At 38.1% G+C, this 14,613-nt stretch overlaps 1 protein-coding gene across 2 annotated transcripts in view; it reads right to left on the reverse strand.

The window, feature by feature from the left end:
* The window catches only part of ST18 (ST18 C2H2C-type zinc finger transcription factor), a 62,231-nt gene that overhangs the window by 14,759 nt on the left and 32,859 nt on the right, over positions 1 to 14,613 (reverse strand). For both annotated transcript variants that reach the window (XM_036338746.1, XM_036338747.1), the window contains 6 exons: positions 9,052 to 9,167; positions 6,821 to 6,883; positions 5,931 to 5,999; positions 2,803 to 2,865; positions 2,622 to 2,702; positions 1,234 to 1,455 (listed from right to left, as the gene is read on the reverse strand). In XM_036338746.1, the coding sequence (XP_036194639.1) occupies positions 1,234 to 1,455; positions 2,622 to 2,702; positions 2,803 to 2,865; positions 5,931 to 5,999; positions 6,821 to 6,883; positions 9,052 to 9,167 (614 nt within the window). The remainder of the gene's footprint in view (positions 1 to 1,233; positions 1,456 to 2,621; positions 2,703 to 2,802; positions 2,866 to 5,930; positions 6,000 to 6,820; positions 6,884 to 9,051; positions 9,168 to 14,613) is intronic.

Raw genomic sequence — 14,613 nt, forward strand, 5'->3', positions numbered from 1 at the left:
CATCATTGATGTTTCTATATATCTCTCTCTCCCTCTCCCTTCCTCTCTGAAATCAATAAAAATAATATTTTTTAAAAAGCTACCACTGTTGTTGCTGACGGAAGGTTGTGCTCACCATAGCATAGCAGTAACATCTCCTTATCAGTGTTAACGTGTCTATTGCTCAGTCCGTGATAAGAAAGTATAGCTACTCTGCAGTAATGGTGACATTAGGCACACTGGATTTGCCACTGTCAGTTCAAACTATGGGATGGCAATTCCAACTCAGAATAAAACCATTTGTACTATTGGTGAAGAGACCAGGCATTTGAAAACCATCAAAAAATAAATGACTGAACAAGTCCAGGTTTTCTCCATAAGCAGGTGTCATTGCATAGCCACTTAAACCAGCAATTCCTGGAAGGTTTCACTTCTCTGATTCCATTGATATGTGGCTTTAAAACGGAACGAAATGTTAAAATGCCCGGGCTTTGCTCAATCCACATTCTGCTCCGAAGCAAAGCATCGGGCTCACTGAAGCTCTGTTTGGTAAGAAACCCGCACCCCAAGCATGGGCTGCAAGGCTAGAAGGGCCCTCGCTGATTGGGGGCATGTGCAGTGAATCTTCCGTTAGGTGGAATGTGAACCAAAAGGTAGCCTGCGATCACTGTACTCACAAAGGACTCTGTTGAAATGCGTGTCACTCGGTGACAAAAGGATGAAGTCATTGTGAAACTATAAAGGGTTTTCTAAATCTCTCTCATCCTGTCACACACTTAGTAGTCACTGTGTTATTTTCTTTCTGGCTGCTGGGGATGAGTCACATCTTCCCAGCAGAAAAATAACTACAATTTGGCCTGAAATTGCGCCAGTTCGCGAGAGGCAGGGAATGGCATAAATATGTGAAGTGAAAGTTTACAATGACAAAACATAATAGAGTAGATATTACCTCTTGGAACTAAAGTGAACCCTTAAAAGACTGAACCATTAAAAAAAAAATAGCAGCCTAAGCAATATTTTAGTATATAAAAGACAAAGGCACCATTTCTAGAACACTTGTAAACAGTGTAGTAAATTTTCAGAAATAGGGAAAATAGGTTTGATTCTTCAAACTAGTCAGCTCTCTGACCACACTCATTGTCATCACATCTTAAATGCTATAACGTGTGACCCTGCGGAGGGCTCCACCCACCCACAAAGCCCCCCAGGTGACAAATAATCACAACAACACAACAAAAAGAGAATAAAGGTTACCTTCTGTGGGTGACAAAAACATTATTTACATGGCCCAGCCCATTGCAGCCTGGCAGGGGACAGTGTGGAAGTTCTTGTTTGTTCAGTTTCCAGGAGAGGGGGGCCCCATGGAGAGGATTCTCCTTCTGTCTCTTGGCAGCCAGGGGACAGCCAGAAGCTGTGCGATGGGATGTGTATTTACCTGATATGTGACCTTGGCCGTCACACCCTATCACAGGACATCTAGAGGGACACAGCAGAGATGTTACCAGCTGGGAGAGAATGGACAACTCACATGACATGCAGTAACTGAGTGAACAAGAAGGTAGTGGCGGTTCCACACTATCCAGAAGGCAAATGGTGAGATTATAGACTTAAAAAGATGCCAATACAGCTAGCAAAATAACGTGGTTCTGGCAGTACTAATGGCCCGTGGGCTCTGGGCTAAGCAATTTTCACGTGTTATTTCCTGTCATCTTCACTGCAAATCTAATGGGCAGAGAGTGTTATTATCCCATTTTACAGGTGGGAAAAATGAGGCTTATCAAGCTTCGGAAACTTGTCATCCATTTTACAAGAAGTGGAGTCCAGTTCAGACCCCCACTTTTTAGCCCTAACCAACCAGGTGAGCCCTGTTGCCGGCAAAGGCCACGGGTGCAAAATGTTAGCTACCTTGTCCTACATTACATAGCACATTGCTCATAGAACAGGAATTTTGGTGTCCAAATACCTAAATATTATACTTAGAAATGCTGTAGAGCAAGCAATTTAAAATTCTACATCTAGCCCAGCCGGTGTGGCTCAGTGGTTGAGCATCAACCTATGAACCGGGAGGTCATGGTTCAATTCCTGGTCAGGGCACATTCCCCGGGTTACGGGCTTGATCCACAATGTGGGGCATGTAGAAGGCAACCAATCAATGATTCTCTCTCATCATTGATGTTTCTATCTCTCTCTCTCCCTCTCCCTTCCTCTCTGAAATCAATTAAAAAATTTTTTTAATTCCTACATCTATATTTTTATATGTCATCCTAGCCTTGGTAGCATATGTCTCAGAGGAGGGACTTTAATTTAGGTAAAAGTTCGCCTTAAGCAAAATTAAAGCTTGGGGGGGGGGGGGGGATGCTGCCGATTTGCTGTTCTGTAGGGCTTGCAGAATGCTGCTTTCCTTTAAAACAACTGGAAGAAGTACGGTCCCCTTCTTCTAACTTTATAGTATCATCATCTGTGGAAACACAGCTATGAATGGAAAATTTTTCTCAAACATCCGAACACTGACAGCTGCCTCAAGGATCCCTGTGCATGAGATGCAATCAGCGCCCACTGGCACCACAACAAGGGTCCCGCCCATTGGACCCACAAGCTACTTCTGGCCCTGCTGCTGCTGCGGCCTCGGCTGTCACACTTACTTGAGTTCAGGGTCTTCTTTCTCTTCCTTCGTAGCAGTCATTTTGACACCACCTTTCCTGGCACGAGGGCAGCCGGACAAACTAAAATATGGACCCAACAGAGAACAAAACCAGACCATGTCAGCTCCATGACCACCGCTGCTGACACTGATCTCATTTCTCAGAAATGGGTCAATCCTACCTTCTGTGGGAAGCATAGTTTCCAGTCACATGCCCCGAACCATCACAACCTGGGGTCGGACACCTGGAAAACACAGGAACAGAGTGCTGGCCACGTGGCTGTGGTGGAGGGAGGGGGGTCATGACACATGCAAACAGAACTCAACAGAATGAGCTGCTTTTGGTGGGGCCCGTGTTGCTTAAATAAAATTAGTTTTTGGCTAAGAATCCATTTTAAAAATTTGTTAAGCTATGTGACTCCTGTGTATTAGGCTTAATGGTCTATATTAGTTATCCTACATTCTTTTTTCTTTTCTTAAAAACTTGTTTGGGAAGGAACCTAAAATTTGACCCACAACTTACTGCTGGGCTTCTGTCTACATCATGCAAGGTTCTTATCTTTCACTTAAGAAAAACAGTTTTCCAAATTGTTTTAGAGCATAATTTATTCTCTGTGATACGCTCCACTACCATAACAACCCAAGGAGTTCAGATGAACAACAGTGTTCTATGCGGATTCCAGAGACTTGGCACATTAATATGGTTGCCAAAGGAGCTAAGTCATTTGCACCTGGTCTGTTCGGCCTCATGGTCCAACTTAAATGGCCTTTTGGAAAATCTACCAATAACTATTATTGACAATCAACCATTAAATTTGGAATGAGGAGGGTGAAAGAGGAGGAAAAACCCAGTTCTGCTTGGAAGGCTAATTAGAATTAGGTTTCAAAATACACTTGAATACAGTTTATACTGCTTCTCTCCCTTTTGCCTTTTTAAAAATCCCAAATACTAATAGATACACACCGACTGACATAAAATGCTTGATTTTTAAAATTTTCTTGAAGAAATTATCTTTATTATTTCGGTTATATACTCACAATGGTTCAGATTTCTACCCAAACACAAGTTTGAGAAAAATAATACCCAAAAGGAAACTGTGAATACCTCCCCTTTTCTTAAACTTGAACCCACTGAACTTTCATGAAAATGTTTTTATATTCAATCCTGAGGCAGCAAATAGGAGTAACTGCTTTTTCCAAATGAAATATAAAATCAGCATCCATCTCTTCAAGCCAACCAGAGAAATCTGCATGAGTCTTTTACTTTTTACTTATTTTTTAAATTAAATTTATTGGGATGACCTTGATTAATAAAACTATATCGGTTTCAAGTGTACAATTCTATAATGCATCATCTATATATTGCATTGTGTGCTTACCACCCAAAGTCAAATCTCCTCCCATCACCATATATTTGTCCCTTCCTCCCCTTCCCTCCCTCCCTTCTTTCTGGTAGCCACCTTATTGTTGTCTGTGTCTATGAATTTTTGTTTGTCTTGTTCATTTTCTATTTTCAGTTTTATAACCTGCATATGAGTGAAATCATATTTATGCATTGAATCTCTAATCAACCATTTTCAGATATAATATGTCTTCTATTTTGTAGGAAAGGGTTAAATGCCAGTCTTTTTCTATTAATATTTTACTGGCTTAGTAGCATATTGCAATTATAGAAAAATCTGTGTCAAGTGACCTTGCTTTGGAGTTCTTCTTGAGTCTCCAAAGAAGAAGTCAATGAAATGTCTCTTTTTCCTCTATGTACAGAAAAGATCCAAAATTGTCACTTATTAGATGACTGTATAAGACCTAAGTACTGGAGGTTGCTATAAGACCTGTCAACCTACGTGTTTTAAATGTACTACCAACATTTTTTCCCTAGAAATAATGTTTAGAGAAAATACTTAAGAGAACCGACAATTACTATGAAGGCATGGCAATGTGGAAGTTTAGAGCAATTCTATAAGATTGAATAATTAAGTACTGAGTAAGATGAAATAAGAGTAAGTATGCCTGGCACTTCTCTCTTTTCAATCTCTTATTAGTTTTTAGTTAGCATTCTTATGTTTCAGTCTGCAAAAGTGGCAGTCAATAAAACAATTTCCAGAATCTACACCAACACAATCGATTGTAGTTTACACTTTGAAAATGAGAAAAGTTGTTTATTGTGTAGTTCCCTTTACTCTTTCTGGTACTAAAATTCTGAATGTTATATCTATTTAATATTCCATCTTTTTTCACATACTTATTTTCTGTAATTTTTAGATAAAATTTTAGAACAAATTAGAAAATGGAAATACTAAAAAAAATTAAGAACATTTAATATCTGAAATTTTACCTGTGGTTTAGATACCAAATGTTGGTTCTACTATTTATATAAATAGTGTTTTATCATTAAACTTAATAACACTCATTTTTCCTAAAATATTATTATTTTCAAGTAAAGTTCATTAATTTTGTTTAATATTATTCCTTTGTCTTTTAAAATATATGCCCTATTATATTTTTAAAGGGTATAGGTGGATCATTACTTTTAATTATTCTACATGTAATATAACAAGATATGAAAATAAACAAGTGAGAACTTTGGAATAAAAGAAGATAAGAGTCTGGCCGGAGTGGCTCAGTGGTTGAGCATTGACCTATGAACCAGGAGGTCACTAATCGACTCCCAGTCAGGGCGCTTTCCCCGGGTTTCAAGCTTGATCCCCAGTAAGGGGCGTGCAGGAGGCAGCCAATCAATGATTCTCTCATAATTGATGTTTCTATCTCTCTCTCCCTCTCCCTTCCTCTCTGAAATCAATAAAAATATATTTTTTTAAAAAAGAAGATATGAATGGAGAAAATAAAATCAATAAGTAAAAATTAATATGACTTTGAGATTTTTTTAAACTAGGTAAAAATGAGCCAAATGTGTCTAGCACCCAAAAGTGAAAGGCAGTTAGATGATTCAAAAGGCCCACAAAGAAAATATGATGCAGCTTTCTTAAAATCAGATGATGCAAATTGTTTGCCACACCTTCAGAAGCCTGATTTATTATATAAATTCTGAAGTTAACAGGGGGAAAAAAGTATTCTTATACTATTACATCACTGCTTTAAAAATTATTATAAAAATCAAAACTCCCAAAGCAAGCAAAATAATTAGCTTAAAGTGATTTGGATTTAGTCATTTGAACATTTTGGTGAAAGAGTGTGCTGGTTATAATTCACGGAGACACAATTCACTGCTTGTTAGAGCGACACTGGTCCTGGGTGAGCAGAGTCCCAGCACAGCGGGCACAGGGCACGGAGGTCACGCTTCCACACTTACTTAAGCTCCTGAGAGTTAGCAGCCATGAGGGACTTAAGCGTCTTATCGGCTAAAGGACATCCAGAAACACTAAAAAGGGGTGAGAAAAAAAAAAAACAAAACACAGAACACTGACATACACAAATCTGACTCAAATGGCATCCTGTGACTGTGAATATCTTAAATTTTCTGGTGACTGGGGATTGGGAAAAAAAATAATTAGGTTTGAATCTGGCTTTGTTACTCTAGCCAGGTTGGGCTCATGGACTCCTCAATTATTTCTGATAAGAGTTGGGTTTGCTATTTATCAAATGAAGGGCTTTAACCCAGTGACACTCCGCAATTCTAGAATTCAGTGATAGAATCATTACTGACAAGGAGTCCATGCCCACGGCATCACCAAAGGATGGTGGCTGACAGGTTCAAATCAGCACCCAAAGGGTAAGCAAATCAATGAAGAAGGTGAGCGCAAAGATGAAGCAGAGCCTTTTGTCAGTTTCACCTTTAACACCTTGACTTGTTACATGCCCAGGACTGGGGATGCCACATCCACAGCTAACTGGTCAACCCCAGTCACTCTGTTGTCTTACCTTTGTTTTACCTGAATCCTAAAACTAGATACAACCAAAGCCCTGACATAAACTCTCACTTTGTAGCCTGGACTACAGGAGCAGAAAACCATTTTTAACCAAAATCATGATATCTATACTACATAAGTGAAAAAACTAAAGATTTAACTTAGCTTTATTTATGAAAAACAAACCACCACCACCACCGCCCCCCCCCCCCCGCCACACACACACACACACACACAAACCAACTAACTTACGCTCTAATTCATGATCAAGATATCGTTCTAGAATGGGGGAGAATTAGTATTTAAATCAGAACCAGGTAGTAAAACGAGGTACCTGCGATGGGATGCATAGTTTCCGGTGACATGGCCACTTCCATCACATCCTGGCGTTGGACAGCTGGACCAACAAAAAAATCTATCATTAGCGTCAAGTGCATTTTATTGCTTCACTTGCTTTGTCTGGTGCGTTATAAGGTAGCTTCTCTTTTCAAGGTCAGTTACACAGTATAGGACCTGCAGAAGCTGGTGACCTAAGGATCTCTGCTACAGAAGAACTAGTGGACTAGCGAAAAGAAAGCTGGCATGCCCTTATCAGCTCTCAGCATCACATCCAATTCTCTGACTCAAATAATGTAGGAAAGTGATGCCAAAATACATGTTCTAGTGATGATGTGAGTCAACAATCAATGATGTTTTATTTCTTTGAAAATGTGGGTTATAAAAATAATGATTGTAAACCCATGCTTTGCAATGATAGTGTCTCTTAGGAATACCATCACCAATTATATAACAGATTTCAGAAAGGAATTTTTGTTAGTTTTTAAGAGTCCAGGCAACATAGTAATTTCATAAACATTTTTTAAATCATCTGAAAAAAGAAAAAAATCTTTGAAAATACTACATGTGACTGAAATGTAAACTGACATTAATAGTTGACAAAGTTGCTGACAGTTCCGAAATAGGTAAGAAGTTTAGTTAAAAAGCTCGCAATCACTTTTATTCAAGTCTTGAACCCAACAAAGCAATTGCTAATTAAAAATAAACCTAGACAATAGGGCACCTGGCAAGATCAGAGACTTGATTTTTATCTCAGAAGCTAGTCACATTCTGGGCCTCTTCTGTGTGTTTTGAAAATAAGCTAACAGGTGCATTATTCTGAGCAGTTCTGTGTCCAGCTATAGCATATGTAAACAAGCAAAGAAAAAATGAACAATGACTAACATCTGAGCTGAGTTATCTTGCAAGTGACATTCTCCCCCCAAATGGAGAAGCAATCTTTTCTGAGCATTATACAAATGGTTTCTCAGAGAGTGAAAGACGTGTTACAACGATCTGTTAATTCCCACTTTGGAAATACATCGCCACCTACTGTTCAAAACAGCATTGCATTTACTTTATTTCTTATTTCCATTTTTAAATTACTACTGTTAATACTGCCGAAGATAGGTAACGACGTACTAATAATTTTTAAACAAGTCAGCTATAAATACTTAGTAAATATAATAATAAACTGTGCACTTATCTGCTGATTAATTTTCATGTTTGGTGGTATGAAGAGTTTAAAAATAAAGAATTGGGGGCAGTGTTGCAGTGGGAAACGCTTATGTTTCAGATTCTGACAGCTGGCTTTCACTACAAATCTTCATTGAAAAATCCTGCACAATAACATTTGCCAGTGTGCTGAGAAGCTTTGCAAGTGGAAGTCTCAAAATCAGAGAGAGGAAACTAGCTAGTTCCCTCAATAAGTGGCATTCCAACTCCAAGCAAATTTATGCTAATCAACAACATCAAAAAATCCTATTTCAAACAACTTTTGGGAAGTAATTGAGGTGCATGTATTTATGTGTTAGAAACATAAAACATAAGAAGGACAGGGTGGAACTGTAAAGTAGTGAGACTTTCACAAAACCAGAATGTCAACCCATAAATATAAGAGGTACCCACTAAAGCACTCACCTGTGTGTAAAGTGTGGTGAGTCCCATGAGGTCCCTAGAGATCATTTTCTAGGAATTCATAAATATATTCCAAAAATTGTTCAACGTCTTTTAAAAACCCTTCCTCGTTTGTTTACTTTTGTACCAGTAAGAAGTGCCCATTAAAAAATAATCACACTTCATTTTTCTGTCCTTTGAGAATGTGATGAAAACGATGAACTGTCTTACCCAAATAGCAATTTGCATTAAGTTCAAAAAGGTTTGTAGACACCCTGACTTGGGTTTTTTGGAGTCGATGGATATCAGATTAAGAATTTCTGATCAAAACATAAACATTTCTATTGGCTTTATGTTGGTTTTTAAAAAAAAAAAAAAAAAGATTTTTAATTCTTTTAGCATAAGATCATGCCATGTAAATGGGTTGTTGGTGTTTCTTTTTTCTTCATAATCCTCTTAGTTCTGTGCATATGTTTAGGTCCATGTAGAATATCTAACTATTGGATGGTTGAAATTGCCCTAAAACATTCCTAAAATCAACTATATAAGCCGGGATATTATTACTCAAAAATATACGACCTTGAGTACCTTATTTCCAGAGTCTCGCAGAGTATGCCATGTTGGATCACTTACGTGATTAGTTCTTTTTTGAGATCTCTTGCATGGAGCTTGGGTTTAGGGCTTGGCATGGAGGCCTCTCCGGGAAACTTCTTTTCCTCTAAATTTTCTAGAGAGTTCACTGGGTCTTTCTGGAGAAAAAAAAAAAGACAAGAAACAGAAGCACAGAGGGCATTAGGGAACCCTGGAAAGACAGCTGTATTTGAAGTCCTCAGGGTCAAATGTGAGTTTTGGCTTGAAGACTTAGCTGAAATTCCTCTAGGGTTTGTGCCCAAAATAAATAAGATAATGAGTATGAGGAATGAGAAATTATAATTCATGGGGATACCTTTAAAATTTTCACATTTTGGCAAATATAATTACAGGGGCATTTGTTGAGCCAAATAATTAAGTTACTATTCTAATAGAGTTCAGGTTTTATTGTATGACGAACATTGCCTAGAGAACATAGGGCTTATGTACACAGAAGTCATTCGTAAAACAGAAGAAATATTGCAAAAGTAAATCACAAAAAGTTTAAATCTGAAAAGGAATAAGTAAATTTAAGTTAACAAAATGTTCTTTCTAATATACAAATAACTAAGATTTAAATTATTTGTTTAAATATATAATAACTGCCCTAGTTGGTTTGGCTCAGTGGATAGAGTGTTGGCCTTCGGACCAAAGGGTCCCGGGTTCAATTCCGGTCAAGGACACATACCTCAGTTGCAAGTTCCAACCAGTCAGGGCCCTGGTTGGGGTTTGTGCAGAAGGCAACCAATCGATGTGTTCTTTCACATCAATGTTTCTCTCTATCTTTCCCTCTCCTACCTTCCCTAAAAATCAATGGAAAAAATATCCTCAGGTGAGGATTAACAAATAAATAAATAAATAATAACCAAGTCTACAATGTCTAGGTATTTAGTTTGATTTTTCTGGGTCATCGCTTTAATTATTGCAGCACTTCTTATTTTTTCTTAAGTTACCTTAGTTACTTTTTTTTTTTTTTTGCTAAATTGGTATGCTTTTACTTATTGAATGGAATTTCTTGTTGAGTTATCTCTAATTTTCATGGCCTTCTTTTAAGCTTAAGACTGACCTTTATTTCATAAGACTCATTAATCCTTTCAAAACACTTATTTACCATCTGATATATTATGTTACAGGAAACTAATGATCCTTTTCTTCAGTCACATGATTAGTTCATCATTTAGTTTATATCTGGTAAATATTTTCTGGATTTAATATTAAATTCATATGAAGTAATACAGAAAACTGTATTTTAATTCTCAAAAGTACTGATCTAAGTAAGGTGATAAAGCAATTTAAAATTTTTAGGTAAATCTCATTTAAATCAAGTGGATATAAAATGCAACGGTAAAATACAATTCTAATAACTGTAGTCCACATTAAAAAGCAACGGAAAAGCAAAATACCTGAATATTTCCAACTAAAGAAAAAATACTAAACCTTGATCTCAGTTATAAAGGCAAATGCAATTTCTTTCATTAATTACTTAGATAACAATTCAATCAATTATTTTACACAAGACCATATAGTGTAAATACATTGGTAAACTATCTCAAGTTATATTATCATCAGATTAAATTAATAAAACCTGTGTTGATATAATTTTTCTATATATTATTTATAGTGTTAAGTGTTCCATTTTATTTTATTTTTAATATATTTTTATTGATTTCAGAGAATGAAAGAGAGAGAGAGAGAGAGAGAGAGAGAGAGAGAGAGAGAAACATCAATGATGAGAGAGACTCACTGATCGGCTGCCTCCAGCACACCCCACACTGGGGATCGAGCCCGCAACCTGGGCATGTGCTCTGACTGGACTTGAAGCCGGGACCCTTCAGTCCACAGGCCGATGCTCTATCCACTGAGCCAAACCCATCAGGGCCCATCTTATTCTATTGATAAATGTTTGAAAATAGCAGCAGAGAATAATAAACCCTTGAAAATGAAAGAGAAATAGGTACTTGATAACACTTGCCTACTCAGATACAAAGAGAAGTGCTATTTTACTGGCTGCTTTGGAAGCAAAATAGATGAATGATGCTTATTAGTATACTTTTCAAGTTTTATAATGTGGGTGCCTAAAGTGAAGCAAGTCCTAATTATAAGATGTAAAGCCTAATAATACCACCATCCACTCCATTTAGTGTTATCTGGATTCAGCCTCGCTAGTATTTTCTACTATAATTTATAAATGTCTTGGCTTTTGGAAAGCAGATACAAATGTTAAGTTCAGTATTAAGTCTCAATGTAGAACAGTCTTTGTTTTTCTGTGTAAATAGTGAAGTTCACAAAAGTGGCATAAACTAAAAAGCCATCTTATTATTTTTTTTATGATAAAGAACAAAGAATCTCTAAGAAGGTATGAACAGTTATAGATGAACATGTAAAGGTTATTCGTTGTTCAACTGCTCAATCTGTGCATTATAGAAAGCAAGGAAATAGGGGCCTTTGAAAGAAATGACCAGTTATGAAAGTTTAAGTTGTTTGACTAAAATGCATACAAAATAATGCTTGCAGAATATATGATATTTCATTTGGTATAGTAATATGTGGTAATGCTTTAATAGACAATTTTATTGGGTATGACCTTTTTTAAATATTTTGTAACTTCTGTTAAAAACTGGACTCTTATGTATGCAATCCTACATAATAAAAAGCTAATATGCAAATCAACCGAATGGTGGAACGACCAGTCGCTATGACGCACACTGACCACCAGGGGGCAGATGCTCAACACAGGAGCTGCCCCTGGTGGTCAGTGCATTCTCACAGAGGAGCACCATTCAGCCAGAAGCTGGGCTCATGGCTGGTGAGAGCAGCGGTGGTGGTGGGAGCCTCTCCCACCTCCACAGCAGCGCTAAGGATGTCCAACTGATGGCTTAGGCCCGCTCTCCAGGGGGACTGGCCTAAGCCGTCAGTCGGACATCCCCCAAGGGCTCCTGGGCTGCAAGAGGATGCAGGCCGGGCCAAGGGACCCTCCCCCCACATGCACGAATCTCGTGCACTGGGCCTCTAGTTTCATTATAAAATAATTGTTTTCTTCATTTTCTTTGCTCAGCATATTGGCCTTAAAACACTTGCAGAGAACATAGATATTCAAATACAGATGGCCATCACTAAGAAAATTCTTCATTTGTTACAGAAGCATTTTATATTGGATAAATTCCTAAACAGGACTAAGTAAAAAAAAAATAAGTTATAAGAATATATAAGAATTTTTTTATATATAAAATATCATTAAATAAAATAATATTTTTTAATGAATATTTTGAAGTTAATATTTTTATACTATGGCTATGTAAGAAAGAACATGGCATATATGTGTGTGTTTAGAGAGGACCTGGATGCAACGAGATTCCTTTAATGTACAGATGGACGTTTATATGGATTTTAGTAAAGACCAGAACATAATGGTAACATGAATAACAGATAATAGCATCTGGCACTTTTAACATTTTAAGCCCTGAAATCGTTGGAGAACTGACAGTTGAATGAAACTGACAGCCGTAGTTATTTCTCAGCACTTTCCTTCTGAGATATTTTGAGTTTTTTCCAGATTCAGGAATTTTTTAGGGGGCATCTGGACAGGCTATTTCACTGAGAGAGACAGACAATATTTTCTGAAAATTGCCACCAAAATTAAGCAACTGTTGTGCATATGAGCTAGATAACAATGAATTAGAAATAATCGCTCAATTTCTGGTTGCCTGTGTGTAGATGTATGCGTGTCATGTGAGGTGGGGGTGGGGAGGTGATGGAGGTGGCAACAGGAGGGATGGGGGTACGGGAGCAGGAACAGACCACAAGGTAGTCTTCAGTATATCACCGGGCCGTGTGCAGCCATGCCAGTGAAGCTCACTGAAAATGACAAGCTTGGACCAGTCCCTGTAACTTGTGTGGTCACATCCTATAGTTCTGGATCCTGCTATTCTGAGAAGCACTGTAGACCACGGTTGCCTCCACCAACCTTGCCACATACTTTTTCTTCGTTATTCTCTTTTTTCTTTCCTTTCTATTTTTTTTCAATATTCCCTAGTTGTCTCCATTTTTTTTTTTTTTTGGTGTATTTTTTTTCTTTTGTTTCTATTTTCTCTCTTCTCCCTTTTCTTCACGTTAGGGAAGCCCAGCCCATTACTTAATTTCTGCATGACCAAGGATCAACACCTTTCCCTCCTTGAGCTTCAATTTTCTCCTCTAAAAACATTGATAATAATCCTGCTTCTCAGTATACAGATCTCAGGATAAAGATCCCTTTATTTTTACTGAACATGGTATCCCTCTGGTACCTTCCCAAGGAGGACATTGAATGCAATCTACTTTTTCAAAATAATGCCTATGAAGTATCTCACTTCTCATTTTCAAGCTTCAGAACAGGATGTGAACAATACTCCCTATTAGTTGATTACCTTGTCACAGGTGAGGGAACAAAGAACAAAAGGTGAGAGCGTGTGCTGGGGGCTGAGGTGATCCAGAGCACTCTCTCTCCTGCCCGTCCCCACTGGCTGTAGCTCCCCCAAGCACTGGGTCACCCACGTCAGATAACTGCAGTGATAAGCATTAAGCTTAAAACCTGTTTTGTCAACTCAAACCTAGGCAAGCACTTTGACTCTAAGAACTCACTTAGCATCTTCAAATCCCTTTTTGTTCTTCTTTTTTATATATATAAATTTTATTGATATTTCACAGAGAGGAAGGGAGAGGGATAAAGTGTTAGAAACATCGATGAGAGAGAAACATCGACAAGCTGCCTCCTGCACACCCCCCACTGGGGATGTGCCCGCAACCAAGGTCCATGCCCTTGACCGGAATTGAACCTGGGACCTTTCAGTTCGCAGGTGGACGCTCTATCCACTGAGCCAAACCGGTCAGGGCCCTTTTTGTTCTTCTTAATGACATTGAATCTCCACATGCTTTCTAAATTCCAGACTTTAGATTATTTAGGTTGCAAACTGTAGAAGTAAAAATCCGTACTATCAGGCCCGGAGTAAGCACGCCATTCGAAAAGAGCAAGAATCTAAACAAATCCATTTTTCCCCATGAATTTGCCAGGAGATAAAACATGCCCACATATACTAGTATTTATAAGCATTTGGTAAGAACATATTTCTATTGAATTATAAAAGCTGCCAAGGTGAATCCATATTTTGGGGGAATTATGCAAAAAAATGAGCTTGGAAAGTAAACATAAACTATTTGTTATAAGATCTCACTCTCTGGCTGAGTGATAAAAGTGTAGCCAACGAGGTCCCTTAGGCACTAATTAGACCCCCAAATGGGAGGAATTTCTCAGCATATTAAAGGTACAGTGTTGGCATTGTTGCGGAGGGCACAGAATTATAACCAATGTCCAACACAAGACCCTAAATGGACGTGAGAGCCCACTTGTCTGACATGTGCTTCATTAACTCAGGACTGGATCCGTTTGTCTGACTCTGTAGGAATAGAAGGATGTCCGGCGAACACTAACCATGGCCCATTACAGCACGGTCACAACGATGAGGCCAGAAAGCCTGAGTCCCCCCTGCACATGGCCTTGAGACACTTGCACACATGGTGGGCTTTATCCTA

This window comes from Myotis myotis, unplaced genomic scaffold (genome assembly GCF_014108235.1).
Source record: "Myotis myotis isolate mMyoMyo1 unplaced genomic scaffold, mMyoMyo1.p scaffold_m19_p_16, whole genome shotgun sequence".
Classification (NCBI taxonomy): domain Eukaryota; kingdom Metazoa; phylum Chordata; class Mammalia; order Chiroptera; family Vespertilionidae; genus Myotis; species Myotis myotis.